At 42.7% G+C, this 22,785-nt stretch overlaps 1 protein-coding gene across 2 annotated transcripts in view; it reads left to right on the top strand.

Moving 5' to 3' along the window:
• The window catches only part of DNAH5 (dynein axonemal heavy chain 5), a 253,591-nt gene extending 234,105 nt beyond the window's left edge, over nt 1-19,486 (top strand). Inside the window, exons 78-80 of one of the 2 annotated variants that reach the window (XM_075062684.1) lie at nt 2,692-2,923; nt 7,042-7,189; nt 18,812-19,486. In XM_075062684.1, the coding sequence (XP_074918785.1) occupies nt 2,692-2,923; nt 7,042-7,189; nt 18,812-18,872 (441 nt within the window). In that variant the 3' untranslated portion in view covers nt 18,873-19,486. Of the gene's footprint in view, nt 1-2,691; nt 2,924-7,041; nt 8,999-18,811 lie in introns of those variants that run through there. The other variant, XM_075062685.1, reaches the window with a different exon arrangement.
• The last annotated feature ends 3,299 nt before the right edge of the window (nt 19,487-22,785 follow it).

Below are 22,785 nucleotides of genomic sequence, written 5' to 3'. Positions count from 1 at the left end.
CACTTGCTTCAGCAAGTATCTCCCCAATTCAAACAACCAGATGACATAAAAGAGGCTTTTATTATAAGGTATGTGTAGTGGGGTGGCTGCCCCACTCCAGTAAAACAAGGGTTAAAAGCAGCCAAACTAGGCTGATTGGGAAAGCTCAATCAGGGCCCAGCTGTCCCTTATTAAGAGGGCTGGGGGCCAGGAGCTGAAGGAGTCTCACTCTAGCTCTGGAGTGGGAAGGGCTAGTGGCCTTGGAGTAGGGTACCGAATGTAGAGCAGTGCTGGGGAAGGGCAAAGGGAGCTGGGGAGCTCCAGCCTGGTAAACCCCCAGGCTGCAGGCCTTGTTGAAGGCCTACCAAGGTACTGGGGGTGCAGAGGTGCAGCCCAGGAATAGGCAAAGGCAGCAGGTCCTAACCACTTGCCAATGATGAATGGCCTTTACAGACTGCAGTTTGCCCCAGTGAGTGGGAACTAGATGACGACTGGCAGTAGCCACTGAGGCAAGGTAGGTGAAGAGAGTTGGGAGGGGAGACCCAGACTGTGGGTTACTGCTGGGGGCAGAACCCAGAGGAAAAGCAGCACCAGGTTCTGGGAGGAACATGGGGGCATTAAGGCAGGCGAGACACGGGCCTGCAGAGGGTGCTCCAGGCTGGACAAGAGCTAATTCCCGGGATAATCAGCAAGAAGCGCCATGCTGGTGAGTCTCACTTCACTACAGTATGTCAGAAAAATCTTGGAATCAAAAATGACATTTAAAAATATACAGTGTAGATAATACACGCAAACTGCACGCCTAAAGAAAAATTAAACACAAATCAAATCTCGAGGGTTACCATGTTGCATTGTGTGCCTGGTTTATGGCAGAAAGTCTCCTTTGAGCCTTATATAGTGGAGTGACACACTTCACATCCCAGAAACAACAGAGTTTTCCAATAACACAACTGCATGTAATTCCAGCGAGTACATAACCATGTTGATTTAGGAATCTTTCACTCAATGATTGTGTGTTAACTTAATGTCCCACTCTTCCAGGAAGCAGTCGCTCTTAAGGTTCACACTCAGATAAGCCAGTAGGCATATCATTGACTGGATGTTTTATGGCTCTCCTTCTAAGTCATAGTACTTACATTAATGAGCTATAATGTTACAAATATAAAATTGAAAATCACACATGCAGATAAATCCATTCAGACCTCTTTTTAATAATGTATCATCGAGGAAAGATTTCCTGGCACTCCCAGGAAAAATCAGCCTAAATAGTCAGGCTGTTTTTCTTATGCTGTCCTGACCTTTAAGATAAGCTACCTTTCCCAGACCTGAGGAAGAGCTCTGTGTAAGGTTGAAAGCTTGTCTCTTTCATCAGCAGAATTTGTTCCAATAAAAGATATTACCTCCCCCACCTTGTCTTTCTAATATCCTCTGACCGATACAGCTACAGCATTGCAAACTGACCTTTAAAAGGTAGACATGTTTAGCTCTGGTACCTTTTTCGTGCATTTTTCATTATTTATTTATCTGGAAGGGAAAATGAATCTAAAAATGACTTGTCTCAAAAGTGAATTTTTGTGGAAGAGAAGGGTGGTTGGCAACAAAGTATTTAGTTTGCTATGAAATGAACTCATTACTGCTGGGCTAGAGGGAAATAATGCTGGTTTAATCATAGAGAGTATTGCAAAAAAGGTAAATGTTTGCATTTATGATAATTTAAAGTACCCTATACCCCGCTATAATGTGACTCGATATAACACGGGTTCGTGTATAGCGCGGTAGCAGGGGGACTCTGGTGGCACTTTAAAGGGTCCATGGCTCCGGCTCCTGCGGGGAGCCCCGGGCCCTTTAAATCTCACTGGAGCCCTGCCGCCACTGCTCCGGGGCTGTGGCAGCTAGGTTCGCCAGCGATGTAAAGGGCCCGGGGCTCCAGCTGTTGTGGAGTGCCCAGGGCCCTTTAAATCACCACTGGAGCCCCGCCACCGCTACCCCGGGGCTACAGCAGTGGTGCTCGGCCGGCGATTTAAAGGGCCCGGGCTCCCTGCAGCAGCCGAAGCCCGGAACTCTTTAAATCACAGCTGGAGTCCTGCTGCCCCTACCCCGGGGCTGCAGCAGCAGGGCTTGCCAGCGATTTAAAGGGCCTGGGGCTCCCCACATCTGCTGGAGACCGGAGCCCTTTAAATCAGTGCTGTAGCCCTGCCGCCCCTACTCTGATATAATGGGGTTTCAGCCAGGACCAGTGCTAGGGTTTCTCGTGCCCTGGGCGCACGGCCATTTCGCTGCCCCCCGTGCTGATCCTGCGGCTCCGGTGGAGCTGCCGCAGTCATGCCTGCGGGAGGTCCACCGGAGCTGCGCGAGCAGCCGACCATCCACAGGCATGACTGCGGCAGCTCCACCGGAGCCGCGGACCAACCGACCCTCCACAGACATGCAGGTCAACCAGAGCCGCCTGCTGCCCCCCGCAGCAAAATGCTGCCCCCCGAATAATCCTGGCACCCTAGGCAATTGCCTAGGCTGCCTAAACGGTAGTGCCAGCCCTGGTTTCAGCTATAACGTGGTAGGGATTTCGGGCTCCCCATGACTATGTTGTAGAAGTGTAATTAACTTTGTGATAATGCAGGATTAAGGATGGCCCTGTATGCACTGAAATCATTGTCCTAAATCATAGGCACGCTTCATAATTTTACCCATAGTCTTATTTGTTGCTTTCAATAGGAAATAACTCGAGCCAACAAAGGGTGGGCACTTGATAGTGTAGCACTGTGCAATGAAGTCACCAAGTGGATGAAGGATGACGTCACAACTCCTCCTCCTGAGGGCGTCTATGTATATGGACTCTATCTAGAAGGAGCTGGTTGGGACAGAAGAAATTTAAAAATCATTGAGTCTAAGCCCAAGGTGCTCTTTGAGATGATGCCTGTCATACGGATTTATGCAGAGAACAACAGTAAGTGATTAACTTCAGGTTTTGCTGTATTGATAGCAGCTTAATTTTAATTTGTGTTACATATACTTGACCAATTGTTGTTAATTCTTCAGAGCATAGGAGTGTTATGTTTGCGGGGGGCTTCTAGGATCTACTGGAAAACAATCAAGATTTGAAATCGTACTTTATGAATAGTAATAAATGGTTCCTACCTTGAAAGCTGACACTCTAATTAGGTTAAAAACATATGTCACAATACTGTTGTTGCTGTAGTTTTGGAATATATGCGATTACAAATGATTCCTAACCTCCCTTACCTCTGCAAGACTGTAGCATTTTGTCTTCTACTTCCAGTGTGCTTAACCATTATATAACAAAATGTATGTTCAAGACTCAGAATTCTGGTGTACCCCAGTAGTGGTGTTGCAGCATAACGGTGGAAGCAGAAACCATTTTATCCCCTCCCTACACAGTTTTTTGAACTACCTACAATACTGAAGTCCGTTGTAAATGAAGTAGGAATCCTTTTTCTCATTGAATATTTGTCTGATAGCCCAAAATATCACTGGGGCTACATGCAGAACTTAGGCTTCTTTACAAGAATGAAGGCCCAACTCTAGACCAAACGGCACCCTCAGCAAGGAGCATTTTCAGTGCCTCCCCTCCTCCCTTTGTTAAACATTTGAATACCTTATTTTTTATTGCACTTGTATTGCATTTCATGACTTTGATGCATGATTTGCATGCATGATGTATCACTGTCACATAAGATGATAAATTTGCATGCTAGAATTTGTAAATCAGTATTTATTATAAGCACCCCCCCCAAAAAAAGTTTCCTTTAAGCTTATAGAAACTTTTTAATGTTAAGAATAACTTAAATTGACTAACATCAAGTAATTGAACTGTGCACCAATATTGGGTGGAGCAGTGTTAGTGTTACAGTAGGTGATAGCAACAAATCTTCCTGTAAACAATATCTTTTCACTGTGACTAGTATCGGGAGTGAAGTCCATTATTATGGTGTAGTCCTTTGCTTTGTTGAATTGCATCAATATGTTATCAAGCACCTTCCTTGCCATAAGGTCAGTCAGTTAGTTTTGAATTTTTTTGCTGCCGTAATGGTTCATAGCTTCTTTATCATAGAATATCTGGGTTGGAAGGAACCTCAGGAGGTCATCTAGTCCAACCTCCATGAACTACTCAACGTAGGTGCTCACGCATGACTTCATCATATTTCCCAAGTTGCTCTACCAAACCATAGAAATTACTGTTATATTCAGTGAACAACTTATCTGATGAGCCCCGGAAAGCCAAATTATTCTTTGCAAGGAAGAGGGTAATTGAGATCAGATGCTGAAGCATGTTCCTCCAGTGTTGGATTTCTACATTAATAATGCACTGGTTTTCTATGTCTATACATTTATTCAGCTTGAGCCTGGACTTGACCTCCATCCATTTGGAGTAAGCTGTAAAATAGCCAGATGTTGCTTTTCATATTGCTTTAGAGCATCAACTAAGTTATGCCAGTAATTGTACCTGGAAAGAACAAGCAATGATTGGACATTCTTGTCAAGTATTTTGCAACAAAAACAGAACAATGTCAGTTGATTTTGAGTAAACTAGCCGAAGCTGATTCAGTTTCTCAACATTTTCAAGCACTCTTTCTCAGTGTGACTTTGAGAAGTGTTGCTTCTGCTCATTTACTAGCAATGTCATATCCTCAGTTTTGCCTAGCCTGTTCAAAATTGTACAATAAATTATCAGCACAGTTTAGGATCGCCAGCCATAAAGCAGGATCTGATGTATAGATGTGTGGTGTGCAATTTTTCTCACTGCTGTTTCTGTCATTATGAGAGGCTGATTCCTTTTTGTTATTTCTCTCCTTTTCATGTGAGCCACATTCTTCTTTGTCATTACTTTCCTTTATGCTACCATTCCTTCTCTTCAGGTAAATCTGCTAACTTCTGAGTAATAGGACTTCTAACATTTATGCTTCGTTCCTCAATTTCTTCTGCACTGGGACGATCACTATTGCCTAAAGCCCAGTCTATGTTGTTCTGTTTCAGAAATTTCTCCCTCAAATTTGTCCCTTGCTGCAAACTAGATTGCAGTTGAGCTTTTTGGTTCCTATACTGAACTCCTGAAGGCTTCTTCGGGGGCATCTTTTATTTTCTACAGGAGAAAACACAGCATTAGGGAGAGCAAAAGTCTGTGTTCCACAGTGGTAGAAAGTCATCAAACATTACGTGTTAACCATGGCGAAAGTAGTAACAGTATTTCTTTTATATTGTTTTGTAGATAGGGGTTTGATAGATGTCTCATTAAATATGCCCTTTATTAGTCTCTAATTACACTCTTCAAATACACTTTCACAATTACACAATAAAACAAGGTTCACAATATTGCAGCTGGGCTCTCACTTCACTTCACTTTTGTTCTTATATCTCACTGACTGACTGGTGACACCGCGCCTCTCATATACCCATGAGGGCACGGCTGACAACATCCTAGGAGGTTCAAGGAAAATGTAGTTTTCAGAAAGTTGGGAAGGTTCCATGAGATTCTGCAGAGGTCCAGAACATTCTGGTTAGTAAAAAATTAATCCACATATGGAATACCTGAAACATTTTACTTCAAACATTCTATTTTCCCTTTTGTTGCTAACAACAAAAACAGCACCTCAAGCCTGGCAACCCAGGCAGTTGCCTGGGTCACCTGCCCCTAAATCTGGTCCTGAGGGCCATAGTATAGTTTGAGAACACATGCTAGTATTCATATAGCTTGCACACATGAATACTATAGAAATGAACCGATTTAACAATGTTCTTGGGAACTACTGCATTGATTGTACGCATAAATGTTGCAACACTGACGTTTTGTGAAGGGGATTTGCTTGAGCAAACAGAAGCCAAGTGAAAGGATGGAAAATGCTGGTGGAGGTGAGATGACATTTGGGGCCACCAAAGAGGAAAAGACATGTCAGTCTGCACTCTATTCTAACGAGCTGGAGAACAGAAGTCAAGGCTATTCTGCTTTGTGGAACTGAATTTTTAATGTTTGGAAATAAAAGTAGGCAGTAGGAAATCAAATCCCACAGAAAACAGCTGAAAAGATATCGAATCATTGAGCTGTTAGAGACAGTCTGCTTACCGGCTGTTTCCTGTGCTTTGCTATCAGAATTCCATGTTTGTTGCTTATCTTCTCTGACAGTACGTGGCATGCTCTTTTTGTGTATGTCATTTGCTTAACCAGGGGTAACATTCTAAATGCCTATAATATGCAGTCTATCTGTATTTTCTGTATAAATTACTATTTGCAGGAGTTTACAACCTAACCATAAAAATTGTTTCAAACTGATTGACACACAAGATCTCAGCCTGGAAACAATTTAACACTAAATTGAATTAACCTGTTTAGCACAGTTTGAACTCTACAGATGTTTGGGAAGAAAGAAATAGAAGTCTTATCATAAACTGTATTACTTACAAAAAGTAATTTGATAGACAAATAAGACTCTGATTCTGCAAGCTGAAAATCATTATTATATTAAAAAGTAAATTAAAAACCAGCTGAATACTGAATTACAAACACTTCTGTACATTAATCATATCTGGAATATTTTGTCCCAGTTTTACAGTGAAGAATATCGGTTGACAATGCATTCTTCTGCAGCATGTAAATAATTGTACTGTACTGAAAAAAGTGTTTCAAAATAGATTAATAGATTTTAATAAGGTAATTTTCACATCTTGATGTGTCAGCATGAAACATTCAAAAATAGGAAAGTAGAGTGGAAGAGTGAAACTGCTAGCATCCTAGTCACTGCAGGGTGCTCATTTAAACTTCTTACTCTGTCAAAGTACTGTAATTTAATACTAAATCCCAGACTTAGAAGAGCTGCACGTGGTACTGTATGTGATCTGTTTTGCAAGTAGTAGCAAAAAAGCAAGGAGTGTGTTGTTAACTGAACTTCCTTTGCTTTTGTTGAGAAGAGCTATCAGCTACTGAACTTTGACTCGATGTATTTATATTTCTGTTTAGGTTGTGCTCTGCCTTCTAACATCCTATCTGTTCAGCCTCATTTCCCAGGGCATCTTTTCATGTGTGTTTTCCCCCCCCCCCCTCCATCTTCCTAGCTTCGAAAGATCCTCATCTGTACTCATGTCCAATCTACAAAAAACCACATCGAACAGACCTGAATTACGTTGCTGCTGTGGACCTTAAAACCGCCCAACCTCCAGAGCACTGGATACTGCGTGGTGTAGCACTTCTTTGTGATGTCAAGTAATGTTAAATCAATTTTCATTTCCTCCCTGGTGTTTCTCACCAGGATTTTAAGAGATTTTTTTTTCTGCACATAATTTTAACATGAACGTTAATGAGGAATGAGATTGATGATGGGTCACAGATTTTTCTTTTTGGTAGTTGTGCTCCCCCTTTATTCCACTCCTGCTTTATCTACTAGAATTTAGTTAGTGGGCTAAAGACATGTACTAAAAGAGAAGTCTTTTGGGACTGGATGGCTCAACTGCGTGACTATACCAACTCCTATTCACCTCTCAGGGCTTGTTTTCACTAGAAAATTGGGTCATTTGAACAAATACTGTGTTAAACACAACATAGCCATGAGTGTAAATGAGCTAGCTGTCTTTAGCAGTGTCAGCTGGTCATGGCTAATGCTACTGTTCCAGCAGTGCTCATCTGCAACCAGATTACAATGTTAAGCATACAGGTCCTGTCAGTGCTGACAGCTAAGGTGTGTTAAATGTTGTGTTAGTTAGCATAACTCCTCAATATCGTTTTCCAGTGTGACTCAGATTTCTAGTGAGGACCAGTCTGAATCCAGCCCTAGGTCAGTGGTAAATGTGAAGTGGTATGCAGTCTGATCGCTGCTTGGGGGGTTGTGTGAAATGAGTTTGTAGCATCAGTCCAATTCCTACCTGGACAGGTGTGCACATCAGAGGCCATCTCCCTAACAAATGAGTCTCATGGAAGTCTCAGCACAGAGAGTAGAAAAGGAATGGGCATTCACTGTTTTAGCACCAAGAGGTAGGGAGGCTGTTAGTTCAGTGTGGGAAGCTAGCATTTCCTCCTTTTTCCTTAATTAACCTAGGACTTTGCTGTCATTCTGCCTCACTAACGCACTAAATTCATTTAAAAATTCCATTCACCAGAAAAGTCTCATTTTCTATTCTCAGAAATGTGGGCCACGAGTATTCTCATAAAACAAGATTAAATTAATGGGCAGCAGGTTTAAAACAAACAAAAGAATGTATTTCTTCACACAACGCACAGTCAACCTGTGGAACTGTTTGCCAGAGGATGTTGTGAAGGCCAAGACAGGGTTCAAAAAAGAACTAGATAAATTCATGGAGGATAAGTCCATCAATGGCTATTAGCCAGGATGGGCAGGGACGGTGTCCCTAGCCTCTGTTTGCCAGAAGCTGGGAATGAGCAACAGGGAATGAATCACTTGATGACTACCTGTTCTGTTTATTCCCTCTGGGGCACCTGGCATTGGCCATGGTCGGAAGACAGGATACTGGGCTAGATGGACCTTTGGTCTGACCCAGCACGGCCGTTCTTATATTGGAGGGAAACCTTTATGCAGGATGCCCACATTAAGACCACCATTGTTATCTTTGCTTTGCTCTCATTTTGCAGTATTTTGCTTTCATGTCCCCTCCTTTTCTATCTTCCTTCCTTTTTTGATGCCTGTCTTACTGCAGCCTTGTTGACTTTTCATCTACCGTAGAAACGTTTCACACTGGAAGCTGGCTGGAGAGAGAAATGTAGGCAATACTAGTCAGTTGCACTGGAACTTCACATATAAAGTGCCTTTGTTTTTCAGTACGGAGCTATTGGATCTTTGCTATTGAGGCTGGTCGGTTGTCTCATGGTAGTCTGCAAAAGATCAAAGTCACAGGTGGCAGACTACTGCTTCAGTAGTGGCAGGAACTCTAATACATAACAGGATGGGCCAACAATGCATAGTGGATCTGCCTTACATAATTGCTTTGGGGGGAAAAGCAGGTTTTCATTTCAACACAGGGAAGCATTTGGAGGAGGCTTGATTCTTTTTTTGTTTCAGTAGATGCAATTTTTTTACATTTTATATAAGATCAAATTATGTAACTCTTGTTCATCAGTGATCTAAGGACAACCTTTCACAGTATTACAAAACAAGTATTAAAAATTTATTTCAGAATGGCTGTATTTGGTGTTTTAATGGGGAAGGGATAGTTGTAACATTGCATTTCTATAATACAATCACACTGTTGCAGTTCAAAAATGTATATTATTAATTTACTGATATCTTAAATGTTAGTCGATAATCAATAAGTTGGAGGAACCTGAATGTATTTCATTTTTTGCAATATTTCATGATGTAGTAGAATCTCTACGAGCAACGCTGCTAGAGATCTCTAATACTGTCACACTGTGTATTAATATAATTGTGTGTAGATTGTATCTGCAACACCCTCAACTATAGGAGGATAAAAGAATTAATATTGCACCGCTGCCGTATTAGTACATGTAAGTATGATTCTGAACCCCTAAATCCTTCAATTTATTTAAGCACCTGTACTGGCCAGAGCATAGTTAATGGCAATGCTTACAAACTTGACAATTTCTGGCTGTTTTATTTAACACTGTAGGCATCATGAAACTTAAGAACTCACAGTTATGCAAACAAAAAGCATGAAGTTGGTCTGCCTTGGAATTCCTGGGGTGGGTGGTGATGTAGCTTTCATTTTTTGACTACTAGAGAATCTAACTCAATTTTCAATATCATCTTTTTCCTCCTTCCTATCACCTTTGCTGCTTCTTTTCAAGCTCTACCTCCTTGCACTTTGTGTCCTTCTAGTCAATACCCTCCTCTCCTCATTCTTTATCCCCTTCCCCTGTCTTCCATCTTCTTCTTGTTCTGCTTTACTCCTTTGCTGTCCCCCTCCCCCTTAATTATGCTTGGTTTTGTTGTACTTTTTTTTTTTTGCTGCATGCCATATACACAATCTACAATAACAGCTAAGTTAATGTTCAGGGTCAACAGTGTATATAGACAAAGGAAGAACAGAAAATGAGTATTCTAAAGTGATTTGAAATTGTTGAGGTGAATATGGCTTGTGAAGCATGCAAATAGGTAATGTAAGACTTCTATAGCCTTTTCTTATAAATTGAATAATTACTCGTATGTCCAAACACAGGGAAATGAGTTTAAGGAGCATTAACCAGCACCTCAAAAGCCAGCAGAGGAAGGGAGAGAGGAGGGAAAGGGAAGAAGGGCTACTTCCAGATTTTAACTAATTTCTGTGGCTAGCTTGGGTTCCGCAGTGTTGGCCACAGAATCGCGGTAAGCTATGTGCATTGGGTAAGGGTTTATGGCATGAGCAATAGGCTTATAATCTGTTTTAACAGTTAGCTTTAATTATGTACCCCTGTACTGTGCTTTAAATAAAACAAAATCTTTCTGGGCTTGATACACCTCTCACGCTGATGTAAATCAGGAGCAACTGCATGGTAGTCAATGGACTTGTTTAACTCAGGGAATCCGCCCCTCCACTTCCTAGAATTTTGCATGTTTAACACATAACTTTTGGGACTTTTCTATCACCTGTCTTTTTCTGCAAGATTCTCATCTGGGCAGGTGGACAGTAATTAAATGCATAATTCTGCTTAATGCCCCAATTTTGCCTGGAGATCCTTTAGTGCATGTGGGGAGGATGTCAAATGGAAGCAGAAGATTGTTTCCAGAACAAGATAATGCTGTGAGCGTGAAAGACCAGAGTAAGATACTGTGAACAGAGAACAGCTTGAAACTGTTGCTTGCACAACTTTGTTGAAATTCATTTTCCAGAAATCCTTCCAAAAGATATAGATAGATAGTCACAATTTGGGAAAAGTGTGTGGAAGAGATTGTTCTTTGAGTGATGGTCCCAATTGTATTCCATTGATGATTTGCAGTTTGCCTTGTGCTTCTGTCCAAGACAATGAAGGGAGAGATAGACTGACTGCATCTCCAATTCCTTCTCACTTTGCATGGTCTGGGTCAGAACTTTCATTGTCCTTTTCTGTGATGCACTTTTAAATAAGATGAGGTGCATAGATTTACCTGTTTTGTAGAAGTTTTGCCAGTTTTATTATAGTTTTAGTACTTAATTTAGACAGCTTTGGGGGGGGGCGGTTTGGTTTGTTTGTTTGTTTTTTTTTTTTTAAAAACTACCCCTCCACCCCGCATACCCAGGTGCAGGTACTGGACTATGCCCAGAACACTACGCTTCAAACTCTGCACCTCCTGCCTGTGCTCCTTGTCGGTCAGTGAGGACTATGAACACTGCCTTTACCACTTGGGGGAAGCTTACATCACATTGTATTTACCAGTCCTCCCCCGCCAAACACCCAAGAGGGCTCTGCCCTTTTCCTCTAGAAGCACCTCATGGAGCTTTCCATGAGACCTCACTCAGACCCAGGCTTGGGAACACCCACTGTACATCAGCCTGACACAGTGAGGAGCACACCTCCCATTGCCACATCTGAATTTGGAGCCAGTGGAACTACCCCATGGCGGGGCCTAGTTGGGAGTTAAGGAAGCATACCCATAAGCATGGGACTGAAGCTGTAGCTACACTAGAGAGCTTATAGTGGCGCAGTTGCATCGATGTAGCAGTGCCACTGTAAGCTCTCTAGTGGAGCTGCTCTAAGCGGATGGGAGAGAGCTCCTCCATCAACTTAATCCACCCTCAGTGAGCGGCAGCAACTATGACAGTGGGAGAAGCTGCCTGATCCACAAGGGAATGCTCGCCTGCCTCCCCCTCAAGGAACCCTTCTAGCACACACTGTGATCTGATGGTAGAGGAGGAACCACTTAGTCTAGTCCCAGTAGAGTTTCCAGAACTAGTGGGATTTCCTTCTTCATCTCCAGATAAAGTGGTGACTGCAGCATCCCCTTCCCTACTGGATGTCTTTGGACAATTTCAGGAACTGTTGTGGAAATCCAGATTCCCTTAGAAGAAATTCAAGACCCCCAGCATAAGATGCTTGATATCTTCCACACCTCAGGACCAGCCAGAATTGCACTACCAATTAACAAAGCAATTCTGGAGCTCTCCAGAACATTATGGCACACCCTGGCCATGTGCACAGCTACCCAATAGGGTCCAAAAAGCATGATTACGTACCTGCCAAGGGATCTGAGTTTCTCTTTTGTCATCCTCCTCCCAACTCTGTAATCATTCAGGCTGCGACTGAGCGAGCCAAACACCACTACCCTTGATATACACCACCTGATAAAGAAGGCAAGTGTCTAGACCTTTTGGTGTGCAAGATATTCTCCTTATCTACCCTACAAGTCAGGATTGTGAATTATCAAGTGTTACAGGCCAAGTATGACTTCCTAAATTACAGTAAATTTGAGGATTTCACTTATAGCCTGCCACAACACAATCAGGCTCGTTTTCAGGCATTCATTGAGGAAGGGAAACTGGTGGCTAGAATGGCCCTCCAATTGGTAGTGGATGAAGCAGATACCTCCTCCAGCGTCATGGCTATGGCCATGGTTATGCATAGAGAGTCTTGGCTCAATTCTTCTGGGTTCCCTAGGGAGGTACAGAACACAGTTGAAGACCTCCCTTTTGATGAATTCCCATCTCTTTAATCAAAAGACAGATGAATCACTGCTTACCCTCAAAGACTCCAGGGCCACCCTTCACTCGCTGGGCATCTACACTCCACCCCTGAAACTCAAATTCCACCACCAACCTTCCACTCAGTGCTACTGGTTTCCTGAATTCTACCATCACAGATCTTATGAGCCTCTGAGGAAACACCAAAAGACAGAGATCTCACACCTTTGCAGGCTTCAATGTCGCAGCTACAACCACCAGCTAAGAGGTATTTCTGATGCAACCCCAAGAGCCAGCAAACACTATGCCAACAGCCTCATGATCTTCCCACCCCCTTTGGGGGACATTTAGCACTCTTTTCCCATGCTTGAGTGGGACAAATGGGTGTTGAACATCATCCACCATGGCTATACAATCAAGTTTATCATGCTACCTTCTCCAAGACTGACTTCCCTGTCAGTGATCACTCTCATGACCGCATTCTTGCCCAATAAGTGAACTCTTTATTACAACGAGGAGTGGTAGAATGCATCCCTCTGGAATATCAGGGGTTTTACTTAACTTACTTCCTGGTACCTTGGAAGAAATTCTTGATCTCCAGCATCTCAACTGCTTCATCCAGAAACTCCAGTTTTGTATGGTCATGCTAGCAGCGATTATCCCATCCTTAGAGAAAGGCATATGGTTTGTGAATCTCAATATGAAGGCCTCATTTTAACATCAATATCCATCTAGCCCACAGATGTTTCTTAAGATTCACAGTGGACACCCATCATTTCCAGTACAGAGTGCTCCTCTTCAGGATAGCCACCGTTCCCAGAATCTTCACCAAGATTTTCCTGTTGCAACGGCCTATGTCAAACATTATGGTATCCTCATATTTCCATATCTTGATGACTGGCTTCTAGCCACACAGTCCAGGCAAGAAGCCCACACATCAGCCTCTATATTGCTCAACCTTTTTTCATCCTTTGGAGTCAGTATCAATGACGAGAAGTTTATTCTAGACCCCACACAGTCTCTGGACTTCATGTGGGCTATGGTAAGTTCAGTCACAGCACGATCCTACTTACCAGCAAACAGGTTCCAGGCAATGATCAACATCATAACCCATATCATGAACAATCCATATGTACTAGCCAGGACTTGCCTATCCCTTTTAGCCCACATAGTATACGTGACCCTCTTCACACGTCTCCACCTTCACTGCCTTCTGACAAGGCTCCAGTCTGTTTACTCAAACTGTCACTCCATGAATCCCATGCTGACAGTTCCTGCTGTGGTACTATCATCCCTCCAGTGGTGGACAGAGCCATGTTGCATTTGTGTGAGAGTTCCCTTTCTTCCCTCCTCCCCAGACAAGATTATCATCACCGACTTATCTCTGGTTGGCTGGGGAACACATCTTGACGACCACATGGCTCAAGGAACATGGACTCCCAGGGAATCTAGGATGCACCCTGGAGCTCAGAGTGATGAGAGCATGACAATCCTTCCTTCCTTCTTTCCTTCCTTCCATCCGCTCTCATAATGTTCTCATCATGTCAGACAACACCAACATTGTTTCTTACGTCAACAAATAGAGTGGCACAAGATCCCCCATGCTATGCACAGAGACAGTCAATCTTTGGAATTGGTGCATCAACCATCAGATCCTCTTATCCACAGCCTATCTTCCCGGGGCACAGAATGTACTCTGAGACTCGCTCAGCAGACATTTTGCAATCGACCATGATTGGGAACTTTGCTTCAATAGTATGTTACATCTTCAATCAATGGAGGACCCTAACCAGAGACTTACTCACGTCACAGGTGAACAGCAAATGCTCAACATACTGCTCTAGGGAAGCCATTGGCCACTGCTCCCAGGGTGACACCCTCGTATTCCCCTGGTCAGACCAATTCAGCTATGCTTTTTCTCCACTACTGCATTTATCTCAGATACTACACAAGACTTGATGAAACAGAGCGGCGGTGATTCTGATTGCCCCTCACTGGCACAGACAGTTCTTGTTCCCTAATTTTCTCCACATGTAATCATGCCCATCGATTCCCATTACCATCTGCCCAGATCTGCTGACCCAATGCAAAGACAAAAATCAGATATCCCAATCCACATGTACTACACTGCAGAATGTGATATTTGGATGGACATCTGCCTTAAAACAAATATACTCTTCAGCAGTTCAGAACACCCTTTCCAGTAGCTTGAAGGACGCCACCAGAAATTGATACTGGGCCAAATGGAGATTTTTTCATCACGAGCTCAACAAAAAGGTGCTTCATCAGAATCAGTGAGGATCCTCCTCATACTGGACTACATTCTGTTGCTAAATTCATCTTGTATCACCCTCAGTTCCTTGAAAGTAAAACCTGGCAGCAATCAGCATGTTCCACCCTCCTGTGGAAGGTTTCTCTATCTTCACAAACCCATTGACTAGGTTCTGGAAGGGGCTCATCAGAACTTTCCACCTATCCAACCTATAGCACCTCAGTGGGCCCCCGTGTGGTGCTACCCCCAGGCACTGCCCCCACAGCTTCCTATTGGCAACAGGGACACTTGGGGCAGGACACAGCCCACCCTGCCTAGGAGCCACAGGGAGGGGCCAGAAGCCATGTGGAGCGAGCAGGCAGGAAGCCACTCAGCTCCGCTGCGCTGCTGGTGGTGAGTGGGGGCCCTGGGCTGTTTGAAATGGCCATGGGGACACCAGGGGGAGGGAGCATGCCCGGGGCCAGAAGGCGGGGCCGAGGGAGAGACCAGTGTTGGAGCCGGGCTCATGGTGCCCGGGAACCAGGAATATTCCTGGTGCCCGGGAACCAGGAATATTCCTGGTGCCCGGGAACCATGGGCCCGTAGAACTTGCCACCCATGGTTGGGCGTACCTTCTCCTACAGGAGCACAAGCTCACTTCAATGGGGGTCAGGCTTCAACCTCGGACTCCCTTCAGAATATGCCACTCACTGACCTATGTAGAGAGGCCATGTGGAGTTCTGTACACACCACTACGCCTTTGTACAGGACTCAATGTTGGATGCCTTCTTTGGCATGGCAGTCCTCCACACTACTACTCCATCATCATCCTCAGAGCCTCCTCTGATCTTAGTACTGTTGGTTAGTCACCATCAGAGGAATACAATAGGGACCACCACTCAGAAGAATAGGTTACATACCTGTAACTGGAGTTTCTTCGAGATGTGTGGTCCCTGTCTGTATTCCCCACTCCCCACCGTCCTTTTCCTCTGCTCTGGATCTGTCAGATTTGCAGTGGAGAAGGAACTGCAGATGTAGTCGGTCCTCCCTGCCCTTTATTACTTTGTATGGAAACACAGGGTGAACGAGGGTGCAGGCACAGACCAAAGGATACTACTTTCAAATTCTCCATTTTTAGGTGCATGGTCCATATGCGTAAACCGTCAGTGGAATACAGATAGGGACCACACATCTCAAAGAACCTCCAGTTACAGGTAAGTAACTGCCTCTTTTGCTGGCAAAGGGGAAATAATAGTGGCAGTCGATCACCTAAAGAGGCTTTGGATCCTGTTCTGAGTAGCTGTGTACGGGAAGGCGTAGTATTCTGTGCAACAAAATTATTTGCTCCAATCCTGTGGTCTGTCACACCGCTAGCATGGAGCCTATAGTGGGAAGAACAATGTGGCTTTACGCTACCTTTGCTCTTGCTGATCCTGGGGGTGGATAAGAGGCACAACTTAAAGTGGTGTCAGGTCTAAACTGAACTACTCCAGCCAGGGGTCTCTGCTGTGCAGCAGATCTCCTGCCATGGCACTTCCCTCAACCACACTCCTAACATGTTCCCAACGCTGGAGTTGGAAAATGGGGGTGCGTGGTTACAAATGTCAAATGTGCAGTTCTTTGTGATCTTTAGATGCCATGCAAGCTAGTTACACAGCTCTGTAAAATTGGGATGTGTTGAATCAGTGGCAACCTTAGTTATCCCTAGCTCAGATTTCAGGCGACGCTGAGTTGTCCAGGAAGGGGTTCAGACTGCACTGTCAAACTTGGCTGCCCATTTGGTGGGACTCAAGATTATTTGTAGGAGAATATATGGTCAGGTATAACAGATTAAGGACCACTCCTCTACTTTTATCCTCTGCATCTAGTGATTTCCAACTGAACATCAGATTTGTTCATTTTTTATTTAAAGCCTCTGCAGCCAAATGAATTTCGCTGTGAACCCTGAATGGCCTTGATGTTGGTTTGTAGTAGCCTTGTGTAATTATAGTATTAAAATTCTTCAGTTAGTTTCCTAACTTGCTGTTGATTGTATTTGGTTGTCACGTGTAGCCTCAGACAGGCCGGCCTAGTAAATGAAACACTCAGAATAGTTGAAGAGATTTCCCGTGTCACAGGTATAATACCCTTTCCAAACATGGCTCAGTACATTGAGGCCTAGAGGCACTTGTCAGAGAGGAAAGAGAACTTTTGTAAAGGAAAGCCTGTATTCTGACAGAGATTGAAAGTCTCTTCTACTTCTGACACCCTTTTTCCAATTTGCTGCTGAGCTTCAGGTCATGCAGAGTTGTGATGTTCACACTTAAAACTTCCTCACTTGCTGAATATGTCCTAAAGACAAGGGCAAACACCTGACTACAGTGCTGGGTGGCCAGAACCCCCCCCCCCCATTTTTAAAGCTGATGATGTATAATTTCATTGGGCACCTGATGTCTAGTTAACAGCAATATTTGAATTCGATAATGCATCCTAGTTTTCTTCCAGTATTTGTGAGCACTCGTATTGAGGATTTATTAACACAGCTGCATTTTCAGTCATCTTCACTTGCTTAAAACATTTTAGCAGATTAAAGCTTATTATATTGGAAATATTGTATTACAGACCTCTGAACTGAGGAGAAACTGCGCTTCAAGGCATGTTACTTCTTAATGTCTTTAAATATTTTGACTAAAAACTGAGCAAGGACTTCAGGATTTGTCCTAGAGCTAAAACAAAACTCCAAACATTACTGTATTCTGCTCTCTCAAAATAGTGTATTCCCATGAATATGAATGGGAGTCAGGTCGATAACTTACATTATGAAAATGTAGGCCATAGACCATGGCTTAGGTTCTGATTAAGCAAAGCAGTTAAGTAGTAAGTGCATAATTTCCAGTGCTTTCCTGAACTGGAACTTTGACTTTGAAAAAGGCTAAAGTCAAAAAATCTTTTGCTTGCATTCAAGCAACATGCAAGTAGTTATTTAATTTCTCTGTCTATTCTGAGCTTTCATTTAATTACAAGCATTTTAACAAAATAGAAAAAAGCTTGTTAGTGAAGAAACATAATTTAGGTAACTATCGCCCTTTACTATGGTGATATCAGTGAAATCAGGTGATGAATGTTTAAGTGTATTTAGGATTAAATAATTTTTATTAACTCTTCAGTTTTGATCTTTAAGAAGATAGATGCACCCACTGATTAAATAATGAAACTTAAGTGCTGTTGCCTTTGACAGATAACTTTAAAAATGTGTTGAGAATTCCAAAATTCCCACGCAAACACATTCACTCTCCAGAAATGTCATGATTAATCAGAAACAAGTTTGTTGTTTAATACTAAATACTTTAAATTAATATTCGTCTGAACTCAGAGTCTGACTCTGTGATGTCAGCGACCTGGCTAGCACAATGGCAACATGCTGTGAAGGAGCTCACTTAACACCTCACGATGCAGGGGAGCTCAATCTATAACACTCACTTAAGAACTAATGCTGATGAGCTCTGGAGGGAGCTACATCCAGCCCTCTCTATTAGACAGACACTTGGTATTGGAATGGAAGTGGGAGGGTGGGGTAGATAACTAGGGGAAGAGCCTTGGGTTATCTGCAGGGTCTTAGACATTTCTGGTTAATAGAAGTGGTAGAATTAAACCTAAAATGTACTCTGTCAGTTGAGGGATGCTACCCATTTGACAGTTTAGAGCTGCATTCCTTGCTGTAAATATTCTTGAGGAAGAGATGAAGGGAAGAAAACACTTACAAATGTTGAAGACCTAAAGCTTCCACCCCCCTTTTTAGTTTAAAAGAAGCATTTTCCTGGGGTTGTTTCATCTCAGCCATTCAGACTGGAGCTCATTTGACGGTCAGTTTCAAAGCAGAGCTGCAGCTCCTGCTGTTCCCATCAGCAGGTCTCTCAATAAGCATGTGTAATATTTTTTTCCATTTAGAGTTAATATTTGAAGCAGATATTCACACCTTAATTTATAGCATTATTCCTATTATGATCACCCAACTGAAGTAGATGTCTCAATTTCTATTTTTATTATCTGAAGGTACTATATATCCGGCTTTGGCAAGGACATTGAAAATAATCAGATGTTTGACTACAGTTGAAAAAAATTATTGCATCTTGAAAGATTCCATTAAAGGACAAAAGCATTTGCACAGAAAAAAAGTTAGAGAACTACAGTTTGGGGGAAAAAGCTTCACACACATGGTTGAGTCAAGTTTAACATGAGTTGGTGGCTGTTAATTATAAATAAATCTCCAGACTATAAAATATTTAAAAGATTCATAGTTTATCATTATATATCCACAAACACCACTGCCAAATATAAAAGCAACATATATAAACTTGGAGACAAAAGATGTCCCTTTTTAAGTTAGAAAACTTAAATTGGAGTATTCCTTGCTGTAAACTGGTCTTACTCTCTTGTAACACAAAATCCTCCTGCTTCTCAGTACTTTGCAGCTATACTACTTTCCACAGATACATACTTGCTTCAGCAGTGACATCCCATGCCTCTTTGTAAAATGCACTCTGAATGTGAGGAGCTCTACTGAACATTTTACTGTTTTTCTAGTGACTTGATCAATATGTTTTTGCAATAGCAAATATGCTGACTGACTTAACCAGTGTGTTTGACTTGATGTTCTTGCTAGAGGGCAGTATGTGTCTGAGTGAGGCAGATCTATGATTCTTTTGCTGAATAAAGACCTATTCAGAGCAACTCTTGTCTGAGTTTTCATTTGCAGCAATTTAGCATTACTTTGTTTTGAAATATGGTTTTATTCAGGTATACTGATACTTACAAAAAGGACAAAAATGTTGCAATGAATACCAGTGTTATCAAAATACGTCCATTGTGACTAAGAATTTTAAATAAATCCATTCCAGAGAAAACACAAAAATTGTGCATATTAAAAGGACAATGTCTAGTTGTTTAAGCCCGAATTTTAACTGTCCTTTTCGTTTCTTTGTTATATCTAATATGCTCACTGAAGCACAGAATAAAAAACCTGAAAGTAAACTTTGGCATTTGAGTCTTGCAGATGAAGTTTAACTCATATGACAGAAACAATGATATGGTGAGTATTCAGCACTTTCCTTTTGGTGTAAAAGCTGTTTTACGTTATATAGAAATGTATAACAATATAAAAACTTGATTTTTTTTGTGTGCAGCCCTTTCCATACAGCCTCTTCCTTGCCTCCTCCCCACACCAGCCTCCAAATCGCCATGTGTCAGTAATCCGCACCCCTCAACTGAGGGAAGGCTGGGCTTGACTCCCTCAAAATGGAGCCAGGTTAGCACTGCTTCAGAGCTTGAAGTCCTTCTTAGTTACATATCTTAGGGAAAGTGAGTTTTGAGCAGGGCCCATATGTTTCCTTTAGGGCATGTCCAATGGGATGCCTAGCTCTGAGGAGAAGAAACCAGAATCTGAACAGTAAGAGACAGTGGAGACAAACAGAATTCTAAAAAGATAATAAAGAAAACATGATACACATAGAACTAATATTAGATAAACTGATTTTTATTGGACATTGTATTGTTGTCTTTTCTGGGAAATGCCCGACGGCTTTTGTTAATTTCTGTGTGAATGGGAGGTTGTCATGGCAAAATTACAATTAATTGATATGGCACAAATTGACGCTTATCTCTGGGCATGTAACAAGGAGGTCAGAGGAGGTCATTCAAGTGTATCCCACAGTGATAAGGAACTTCCTCCTTAATTTCAATTCATGTGCTCTGAGCTTTTGCCAGAAGCAGTTGCTTAAATACAGCAAAAGGCAACTGATCTGCCCAAGGGCTTGCATCTGTTGCCTCAGTCCAGTAATAGCAGGGCAGGCTAGTCATGTTCTAATTTTATAAGTACCCCAGAAAATGTTTTTTAAAAAATGATAATGTAGAATCTTTTAAGAATTTATTTGTCCCTAACGATATTTGGCTGTTATATTCCCCCTCCCCCTGGCTCCCCGGTCAACTCCAGGAGTGATCAGCTCTCCAGTTGTCACCTATGTTTGGTCAGGGACCCTTTTCCCCATTCCCTTCTGAGTGGAGGGTTTAAGGCTGCCCAGCTCCCTGCCTTACGCTATCATGTCCCCAGCATGCTAGTCTGTCTAAAGGCCAGCACTTGCGCTTTGCTTTCTTTCAAAGGGCTATGAACAGTGGATTGCCAGTAGTCACATGTAACCCCACAGCTTTTTCTCATTTATTCTTAAGGTGAAAGCATTACACAGAAAATATAATACAAAACCCAAACAGATTAAAACACACTAAACATGCGAGGAGTCACCCTCACGCCTTTGGGGCCCGAGTAGACCAAAGTTTTTTCCAAACACATTCGCAAGGGTCGGTTGGGCCCCTTTTGAATGGAAGGTCCTGTTCGTTTGCTGGAGCAAAAAGAGGCCCGTGTCAGTTCAGGCTCATCCTTTTACACCACAAGCCCTTTCTTTGTCTGCTAGTCTCTGGAAAACATAGTTTGAACCAGTATAGGCAAACCACTCTGGGGATGTTACCTCTCTCTAGGGTTTAGTCTGTGACTCACCTTAATCACCGCCCACTGTTTTTAATTTGTGTAGGAGTTGCAGTATCCCCCTCGCCCCCATGGAGTAGAACAAATCAGCCATAAACCATTCATAACATTTAATACAATTCCCCCCCCCCCAGACACTCTGTGGGGTTGCAATACCTGTCACAGACTTAATCTCTGTTTTAGCTTCCCCTTTAATTTCTGTTCCGTTGGGATTCTGACCTCAAAGACATGTTCCAAGGAATAAATGGTTAGTGTTTGCAAAGAGCTTTGAAGATGAAAATCCTTAAAATAGTACAAATGTCTCTGTTGGACAGTTCACAGCCCACCTTGTCAATATTGTTGTATTATCTTTTATCTGGGCTATTTTATACAAGGCAAGGTGTAGCAATTGGGCAATCAGTAATAACCATCTTTGTGCTTATTTTTGTAAGGGAATTGCTATCTGAATTAAGTTGAGATAAGAAAGATGTGGAGAGGAATCAAGTCAATTAAAATGTGTGCTGGAAAACAGTGTATTATCAGCCACTTATCTAAACACTGTTGAGCCTAGACAGTGGAGGATTTTAATTCGAAAGAAACTTCTTTATTGCACTACTCTGTTAAAATACATCCATTTCTCCTGTTCCCTCCACTTGCTCCAGTAGAGAGAGATTCTACTAACAATCATATAGAGTCCCCATTAATGTTAATAGAAACTATGATCATGCACTGAGAAAAGAATATGTTACAGCCATGATTTTCATGAATGATTAGTGACTTTGGATACCTCAATTCTTGGGTGTGCAATTTTGAGACACTTTACAGGTGCCTGATTTTCAGAAATTCCTAAGAACCCCCTTGGGAAAATCAGGAGCATTTAAGGTATGTCAGACGGGATATACCATAGATGCCACACACCCACCTCAGTGGGTGAAGGGAGTTGATTGGGCTGGCGGTGAGGGGGAACAGCCTCACAGCCAGGGAAGGAGATGTTTGATGAGGGGTACCAGATAGCTCCTCCCCAACTTTGGCACCCATTGGCTAGCTGGGGAGGGGAGGAGGAGAGCTGGGTGCTGATTGGCCAGAATTTCCCAGCTCCAGCTATTTCATATGCCTCGGTTGATCTGAACACAGTGGCAAAATGAAGACAGATATATGGATGGATTTTAAACAGCAGGCCGCAACTTTTATTAACTTAAACACAGGGGAGGGGTTGCTACCTACCCATCACCCATACTCTCATAGAGTAGGCTTTGAAGTTGTCCCAGTGTGAGAGTTACAGGGTCCTACCATAACCTGTAATTTGGGGTAGGTTCTCTTCAGCCTACCCCTCAGGACTGAACTCACTCTGAGTCCTATCACCATTACCTCCCCATGAGGTGGATGGAGGGTGCAGAAGGGTTGGGGTTTTGCCACACAAGTTCTCCACCTATCCCTTGAGCCCAAGGCCCATCAGCAAAATCCCAGGTCTTTTATGTCTGGGAGATGTTCATGTTATCCTTTTTAACCACAC

The sequence above is a fragment of the Chelonoidis abingdonii genome, chromosome 2 (assembly GCF_003597395.2).
Source record: "Chelonoidis abingdonii isolate Lonesome George chromosome 2, CheloAbing_2.0, whole genome shotgun sequence".
In the NCBI taxonomy this organism is placed as follows: domain Eukaryota; kingdom Metazoa; phylum Chordata; order Testudines; family Testudinidae; genus Chelonoidis; species Chelonoidis abingdonii.
This window is presented reverse-complemented; position numbering and strand designations above follow the sequence as displayed.